The sequence below is a fragment of the Solanum tuberosum genome, unplaced genomic scaffold (genome assembly GCF_000226075.1).
Source record: "Solanum tuberosum cultivar DM 1-3 516 R44 unplaced genomic scaffold, SolTub_3.0 scf00076, whole genome shotgun sequence".
In the NCBI taxonomy this organism is placed as follows: domain Eukaryota; kingdom Viridiplantae; phylum Streptophyta; class Magnoliopsida; order Solanales; family Solanaceae; genus Solanum; species Solanum tuberosum.
In genome coordinates, this window is record NW_006239000.1 from 1,747,167 (window position 1) to 1,756,832 (window position 9,666).

The 9,666-nt window shown below is 37.2% G+C and overlaps 1 protein-coding gene across 1 annotated transcript; it reads left to right on the forward strand.

Moving 5' to 3' along the window:
* Positions 1 to 1,544, forward strand: LOC102597525 (mitogen-activated protein kinase kinase kinase 2-like). The gene has a single exon (XM_006346198.2). It carries the CDS (start codon positions 165 to 167, stop codon positions 1,542 to 1,544), a length of 1,380 nt encoding a protein of 459 aa, XP_006346260.1. The 5' UTR covers positions 1 to 164.
* Positions 1,545 to 9,666: the final 8,122 nt, after the last annotated feature.

Here is a 9,666-nt window from a genome sequence, read left to right on the forward strand (position 1 = left end):
CCATTAACTACTTAGCTGCATTTGTAGGCGAAATATTTTCCACCATATAAATATCACCACCAAGCATATACTTCTTTCATTATATATATAATTTACCTAAAGTTGAGTCCACATACCCAAACTTCTCTTCTATTCTTATACTATCAATTCTGAGCTAAATACATATGAGTCGAGCTGAACCAAACGATTCAATGGAGTGGATTCGGGGTCCGATAATTGGTCGTGGCTCTTCCGCCACCGTTTCACTCGCTACCAATTCTTCTGGAGTGCTCTTTGCTGTTAAATCCACTGAACAATCTTGTTTGCAAAGAGAGTATTCTCTTATTTCTCAGCTGAATTCTCCGTTTTTAGTCAAGTGCCTAGGCTTTGACATCGCTTATGAGCAAAATAAAGAAGTTTATAATATGTTTATGGAGTATGTACAAGGTGGAACTCTTTCTGATTTGATCAAGAAACAAGGAGGTTCATTGGATGAATCTATGATCAAATTATACGCTCAACAAATCCTACAGGGATTGGATTATCTTCACTCAATTGGGATTGTGCATTGTGATGTGAAGGGGCAGAACATTTTAATTGGCGAAAATGGGGATATCAAAATTGCTGATTTGGGATGTGCGAAATTGCTGAGAGATGAAAAAAATTCTGGATTTTCCGGTACACCGGCTTTCATGGCACCTGAAGTTGCTCGAGGCGAAGAACAAGGATTTGCAGCTGATATTTGGGCTTTTGGTTGTACAATTATTGAGATGGCTACAGGATCAGTTCCTTGGTCTGAGATCAAGGATCCTGTTTCTGCTCTGTTTAGAATTGGTTATTCAGGGGATTTGCCACAATTCCCAAACAATTTGTCAAACGATGCCAGAGAATTCCTTAGTAACTGTTTGATGAAATGCCCGAATGAGCGTTGGACAGCTAAACAACTTCTTCAACATCCATTTTTGCAATCTGTAGAGTCTAATTCATGGAATTTTGAAGAATTGAAGAGGGATTCTCCTACAAGCATTTTGGATCAGGGATTTTGGAATTCGTTCGAGGTGACAGAATCTTCCTCATTAGAGTCAACCAACACCGTTGATTCCGCTACAGATAGGATCAGACAGCTGATTGGTAATGTGGGAATATCATGCTCTTTGATGCCTAATTGGGTTGAGGAAGAAGATTGGGTAACAGTTAGATGCAACGACACAGAAGAAAATTCGATAATTTCAGAGCAAAACTGTGAGATGATCGATGATTTTGGAGAATTGTTGGATATGGAAACATCAGTGTCAATGATTTTTTCTGAAGATGAGTTTGTGGCCTCATTGAATTTAGAAGCTCTTTTAGTTGATTGCATTAACTATGAGATTATTAGCCTTTTTCATACTGTTAGTAGTAGTATAAATTTGATTATTTCTCCTGAGATTGTTGGAGATGTTTTTGTATCTGAATTCAATGATTCTGAAATAAAAAGATTGAAACTTTTTCGTCCATTCACTTTCTCATCTGACGTTGTTACTGTTTCCATATTAGTTGTCATATTTTCTTCTTCTCGAATTTGAGGATTTTTCAAAACAATCTCTACATCCTCACGAGACAAGAATACGGTATGTGTACAGTGTATACTAAACCCTCTGTAAACTCAACTTGTACGATTACACTGCCTATTGTAATTTATCATTAACAAGGCAAACGGATAAATGCCAGTAAGTACTAGTTTTGTCACTTTGTGTCTTTGTGACATGGAAAAATATTGTAAAAAACAAGGCTAGAATTAATTAGATTTAAATTACATGTACTTGTCGTGTAAAGATATTTTATAAGTCTCTTACTTTATTTTAACTTTTTTGCCTTTTTTAGTTAAGTAAAACCACTTGATAGTGCAACGCATCTTTTCACTATTTAGTGTAAGAATTACATACAATAATATGTTTTCTATCATATTGTAAAGAATCATCATAAATACTTTTTGCAACTCTCATTTTTTATCTGAATTTGGAATCAATAATGACGTTATTATAATGTGAGCAAGTTCACGAACAAGCAAATATTACATCACCCTATATGACTTCTATTTTTTCTAAACATAAAAGTGGGCGTGGACTTTTTTTTGTAGTAATTGTTCTGTTGAGTGTAAACGCAGTGGACTTTTGGAGGAAAAGTAAAGTCAACTAATTTTTGGCCATTGTATTTGGAGCATTCTAAAGTTTGAATAAGATTAGGTGAATGGGCGCAACTTTTGTGATGAGGTCAACGGGGAAAATTATATCGTTTTTCTTCCATTGGGCCATAGCATTTGAAACCTTCTTTATTTTGAATAGATTAGGTGTGTATTAGAGCAATGAAATGAAGTCAACGGACCACCAAGTGTAATAATGAGTGGAATGGGGTTGTCTTTTCACGGTTAATCAGAAGTCTTGGATTATAGCTATACTTATAAAAAATGTTTATGGTATAAGCATTTTCCCCTTTTATGTGTTGTACACGGAGGAATGGAGCCAGTGTTGAAATCAAAGGTTCGACAATATCTAGTAAGTTTGGCTCAAATTTTGTAATTATATTCAAAATTCAATTAATATGTACAAAGAAAGTAGAAGCAGAGAAAAAAAAAAAGTTCATGGGTTCCGTTCTGAACCATGACTAGTTTTGCTTGTTAGGTTCTGAATAGATTACTTTTTGCATATTAAATGATTTTTTAACATAAATACATGATTTGAGCTAAAGTTATTGAGTTCTGTCAAACACGTATCTATCGTTACAACTTCGCTTATGCTTACGTATTGCAAATCCAGATTAATCGAGGCTTTTAATATTGGTGTCGTACATAAGGGCGGACCGAAACCGGTAACTTTGATCAAAATCTATACTTATCTCAAGAAATCTGTTGAATATGTATAAATTATCAATTTAGACTCAGTAATTCAAATGAATTAAAATTCCGAATTCATAAATTTTAAAAAAGAATGAGGTCAACGGGAAAATAATAGTTATTTTCCCTTCCGTAAGACTATATACTAAACTCATTGAAATCCACTTTGAATTAGACAACGTTTTATTTTATTTTTGTCTTTTGGAGTTTGGAAGAATAGGGGTTGGTTTATTAAGGTTTACTCAATTTGCCAAACAATTATTTCATACTTTGAAGAGGCAAAGAACACTTGACTTTTTCCAAATGGTGCAACTAGTGTTGGTCCACAAGCCATACTAGTGGGGTGGTTGTGTCAAGCTCCATATTGTTGTGGACGTACTTCTTCTTATCTACAAACCGACCAAATGGAAATAATCCAAATTAGGAGGTAAGTAACATATCCAATCATTATATATACGGATCGAGAATTTTGAATTTATAAATTTCAAATTTTTTTAAAAAAACTAACTTAGTACCACTCTAGCTTCACCTTGTTCTATTGTGTTTATTAGACGTGACAAATGGATGACTTATGTCAGATTTATGCCTAGACATAATTTGCTAAAAGCTCATAAATTGGTCTATCAAATTTTGTTTGATGGATCAAATAACGGGTCACAAGTCACAACACACTATCTCCCTCCTTTTTATTTTGCTTTTTGAATAAATTATTGTAACTTTTTTTAACAAAAAAAATAGTTTTTTTTCCTTTCTAATTTCTAGATTTGATTTTGTATTTTTGGTTTCAGATTGCAATTTCACTCATTTTGACTAATATTTGATAAGTTATTTCGAGTTTAACTCGTTCAAAAATTTAAATAATTGTATCGTTTACTTAAAAATGCATTGATTTTATCACCAACTAGCCTTGACTATTAAACAAGAAGATGAAATTTTCACCATATTCCCATGATTATAGATTGGAATTATAAAGCATATTCTATATAGTACAAATTCAAATAAATTAATCCCCCCCCCACCCCCTTTTTTTTTTGGGTCATGAAAATAAAGCAAATAAATTAATGTCATAGTCTTGACTAAAGCAATGACTTCACCTAGTTTATGTAAGGATTATACACTCTTCAAATATCTCATTTTTTTCTATCCAATTGTATTCTGACTATCTTCCTCTTTTCATTTTATTTTATATTATTCCATATTCATGAACTACTTTTATTTGTATCCTTGGGAGTGAATCGTGATGCTACCTTTTCTATAATAAAAAAACAAGTTGTTTGAGGGCATCGTACTTGTGAATATACTTTTTATCTTAAAAAAGTTTTACAGAATATTTAGAAGAAAAATACTTGGCCAACATTTTTGACAATCAAAATAGTTCTTGAAAATCAACCACCATGATATCCAACCAATCACATTTGATACCTTCGAGCTTTCGATATCAAAGATTTAGTTCGATTTAACTTTCACGAATGATTACTTAAATCGTATTTTATTACATTAAATTCAATATATGTTTTTGCAATAAAATAATTATTCAATTTTATATAAAGTCACTAATTTTTTTTATTACAAAAGAATAATTCAATTTATCTAAAACATCACAGAAAGAGACATTTGTATAATATCATAATGACTTTCAAGAATCACAACAATACTATACATACTCAATGTAATCACACTATTAAAAATTTGAAAAAAGATGATTTGTACACTAACTTTACCCCATATCTCGTGAAAAGGTAAAAATATTCCTATAAATCTTTGGTTCAAGTAACACATTCAAAGTCAAAGCCATAACGACATTCAAGAATCAACACATAAAATTTGAAAGAAGCAGCAACCGTGCCCTTTAGTTTGACTTTAGTTAACATTTATGTCTTACAACTTTGGGTGTGCACAATGTCACGATCCAACCCACCGGGCCGTGCAGGCACCCACTCTAACACCTAAGTAGAAGACCCTTCATATCCCAATAGTTAAACATGCGGAAAGTTAAAAGAAAATAGAGATAAATATAATAATATGATTTTTAAAACAATAACTTTAAGCACTCATTTTTATTAAAACTTGTAAAGTAATTACCAACTCCCAAGGATCTAGTCTAAACAGGTACAAGAGTTACTAAAAGTACATCTGGACAAGATAAACAAAAGACATAGCTCCCACCATGTGAAAGGAAGATAGAAGTTGCTGGATAATTTCTTCGTCTTCACCTAATAAAACATCACCAACCTGCATCCAGACTATGTCAAAAGACATAGCAAGAGTAGTATCAGTACAAAACACACGTACTGGTAGACATTATCGGTGAACCCAACGCCCACCACATAACATAAGAAACCACTAGTAAGGTCATGCAATAAAACCACTCGTTTCTCCACCAATGCCCTCTCTTAAAATACTTCCAATTTACACCAGTACTCTGATTACTAACCACCTTCTCGATCAACTTACTTACCAGGTTCTTGATCATAGCCTAATCGTTCTAACACATTAGCAAATCCCCAATTACACCCACAAGCATTCCAACTAACCGCTCACTCCGTACCCTTACTTCCTCGTCACATTACTCAACAATGGTCACATAGTACACTACATCAAATTTCATTACCACTAAACCCAATCTTTTTCCCCAAGGTGAAGTCCACCTAAGCATATTTCATCACATACACTACCTCTACTTCCCGCCATTACGACACACGAACAACTCTTACTATTCATTTCTCGCCCCTTGAACACTTTACCCTTCCACTATACCCAACAAGTTCGCTTAACTCACAGAACAATCAAATATAAGCTGTCATAACCTATACCCACTAAGTGCAACATATATAAGTCAACACCACCATATAATCATATGCATATATCGAACATGTACAATATTATCAACATTTATGAACAACGAACATCTTCATATTTTTCAAGCTACACAATTATGCAAATCATTGGTCTTCTCATGGAACCCAAACCCAAACAGTTAGCATACCAGAACGTGGTAACCGATCCAATGTTTATACCAGAACATGGCAATCGATCCAATAGTTATACCAGAACGTGGCAACTTATCCAAGTTAGTATGCCGAAACGTGGCAACCGATCAATTCAACACACCACAATCACAATCACAATCACAATCACAAGTATATTCTCAAAATCATACATTTAGGTCATGATGTCATGGCATTCATAATTCATCCATCTCATTTACAACACGTGTGATCAATAATGCAACATTCATACACCTACATGTATCACAATGAAGCAAGAACAAACATATATCACATATCATAGAATCACAACCATTACCTACAATGGATTATTCATCAATGCATATCATACAAACCTTAATTCGACCATACTCAGCTCTACTTTGTCGTCTAAGGCTTCTTTCTAGGGTTTAAATCATAAACCATTCGATGCACGAAGGCCTACGTATAAATCCTACTATTGATTTACATATATTACGCAGTGAGCACAGATTTAAACTACTCAATTCATAAAACCTAGCCTACCTGGGTGCCAAGAAGCTACAAGGAGTTAGGGTCTTTGATTCTTGTTTTCAGAATTTGTGACGGTGATCTTGACCAGAAATTCGCAATCCATCGACATTTTCACGCTAGAAATCTCTCTTTCCATTCTTCCCAAGCTTAGAACAACTTTTTTGAGGTTTCTAGGGTGTTTTACGACTTATTTAGGAATTTTAGTAAGATGGAGAAAATAAGATTTCTTGTAATTTACGTTCTGCCTCACCTATCCCGCCTTAGAGCCAACTTACCCCACCTTGGCGCCGCCACCCTAGCGGCAACAGGCCCACTCTGGCGTAATAATGGCCCAGATTTTTTTTCTGAATTTTGGTTTTCCTAAATAACGACGGTTCAAGTCGTTATAATAGATACCTATTTACCCCCTGTTCGTCCCCGAACGACTAATGCACAGATCATTACGCACCCTACCTTGCAGTAATTTTAACTAACCACTCGGTCCATTACGAGTTTATGGTAGGGAATGGTTTTTGTTCATCAAGGCTGGTTTTACGATAGGTTTTATACCTTAAGAGACCGGTTAGGGATATGACGCAATGTTCGAGAAAAGAGATTTTGTGTCCGAAATTACACAGCCTGACCCCGCCAGGACGGCAGCCCTCCCGCTGAGGCGGGGCCGCTATGACGAGAGATCTCCCGCCGTGGTGGGAGATCGAAAACAGAAAAGGGGGAAATATTTTCCTAATTCTCCCTTTTTCAAACTCAAAACCGCCCCAAAAACTCTCTCGACTTGCTCAATCCGGACGACAATGCTAAGGCAATTTTTCGTATTCCTGACACTCCTTACTTCATTGATTACTTAACTACTCTTGCATGACATTAGACGATTTATTAGAAACGGTTTTTGGGGGTCATTTTTTAAAATGGTCATATGTTGCTTGATTTGTTAGAACAACATAGCATGGTTTCTTCCCTTGCATCCCCAACGTTCCCACAACGTCCTGGGGGTAAGGATTTCATAAAAATACGGTTAAATCGATACAACAACGGGTGGGGGAAGTTGAAGGGTCTCTTGGTGTAAAACTCGAATTTAGGCCTTATTTAGGAGTTAGTTTGCCGAAATAATTGCTTATTTATGTTCAAGGATAGTTTATATACTCTGATCTGCTGACATTCTGTCGAAAATAGAGGTTTTGGGGCGAAAAGGCGCCATTGTCGCGCCTGGGGTTGGTCCCAGATCAAGGTCGCTCTGGCGTCCTTCATCCCGCTATGGTGGCCTACATAATCCCACCAAGGCGGGATTATGGCCGCTGTGGCGGGATACGCCAAGCAATGGCCTTACCCTTAACACAAAAAATTCTCTTTTCTTAATTTTTAGCCTTACACTGATTATCCTATTGTGTTTTAACTTATATTCAACTTATTGCAGGCTCTCTAAATGACAGGTCAAAATGACCAACACTTACCCTTCGTCCAATTTTCCAACGCCGCGAGCCGAGAGAGACACCATGATCACCGCAACACGGGGTTCTATTGCGCGAGAGGTTTTGTGTTGCACAAGCTAGAGGAGAAGGCTCCTGCATTTCTTGCTCGCCTAATGGAGTTCGGATGGGCTCTACTGACTAAGGCTCCCCCCAAATGCACGTTCAACCTGAGTGAGGTAGTTCTATGCCATCCTCTCTACCGTCCGATGGGATGACTCTTACCTTGTCATCCGTGTCTGGGGAGTCGACATTCCTTTGAATGTCATCGCCATCAATGATGTACTAGAGTTACCCGAGGTTTCAAATACGGAGTTCGAGGCCAATTTGCAGGAGATGGATCTAGATTGGTTAAGAAATATATTGATCGAGCTGTCCAAACGGGACCAGGTCTACTGGGCTACCGCAGAGGGCATTACTAGCACAGATTGGTCACCTAACGCTAAGAGGTGGCTACACTTAGTCACTAGGAGGATCCGCCCGTCGGGCAACCGCACCGACGTGACCTTTTCCCGGGCCTTGGTAGGGGCGTGCACTATGTAGGGCATCCAGCTAAATGTGGGGACGCAGATCATTTCAAAGTGGAAGATGTTCTCCGGGGTAACAAAAAGGCTTTCTTTCTACCAGGACTCATTACTGCGTTGTGCAAGCGGGCGGGAGTGCCACTTTTTGATGCCGATGAGGTAATTTTTATGGATCCCCTCTTTCACCCTCTTTTGGTAAGACAAGGATCTACTTCTAGGAGCAAGAGAAAAGAAGAAGGACGGGTAAGGTTAGCAACAATAAGGCGGCCGTGGATTCAAACGACGAGGACCCTCAAGAAGGTGCGCGGGCCGAGGAGGATCTGGAGGCTATCCGAAAGAGGATGGTGAGTGCCTATGCCAACTTCACCCCGGTTCCACTCACCACTACCCTAGAGGTCGAGATTTTCCGTCGCCAGCTGCGCCAGGAGAAGAGGAAGGGTCTAGAGAGGGATCGTCTGATGGCCCAGATGTGGAAAACAATTAAGGCTATCTTTTCTTGTGTTGCCCCTGAAAAAGGGGATTCCCCAACTCGATCCAAAGGAATACACGTAGTTTCCTATGTTGAATGAGGCTTGGGCTGGAGTGATACCCCCAGAGGACCTCGACTCTGACGTTGACACCATCTAGTCTGAGGGTTCTTGATTGGCTTTTCGCCCTTCTTGGGCTTGTAAATTTTTGAACAACTCTGTTTTTATCTTTCGATTTCCTAAGTTTTGTAGCACATTGCTTCTTGTTTTTGCTGTCCTATAGAGCCTTTAAATCAATTACTAGGCTTTATAATCTATTCTTGTCGGACAGATATTTGAATGTTCACTAGGGTTAGCAGGGAGTCTGCTAGACAGACATTATCGAATAACACCTTTTGATGAGAGATATGAACAAGAAGCTTCGAGAAAACTAGTGTTTTCTGAATTATATGAAGCCCGTAAGCAAACAGCGAATCCATAGGTATTTGAACCCAAATATCCAGGAATAAGCAAAATATTTGATGGAAGGACGGGAAATCTGCTGAACACCGAGAAGACTGGCAGGGATTTGTACGGATCCCATTTGGGTTGAATATCTGTAACTAAGACCATCTCCAACCCCACTCTATTTTACTCTCCATTCTCTATATTTGGAGAGTAAAATAGAGAATTGGGTCTCCAACCACTCTCTAGAAACTCTCTATTCTCTATTTATAGAGAGGTGAATAGTAGGTCTCCCAATTTTGAGAACTACTATTCACCTCTCTATTTCACTTTTTTATTATTTTAATATTATTTCTACTATTTGTAACTAACATATTATTTTTCATATAAGACTATTAATTAAATTTATAATATTAG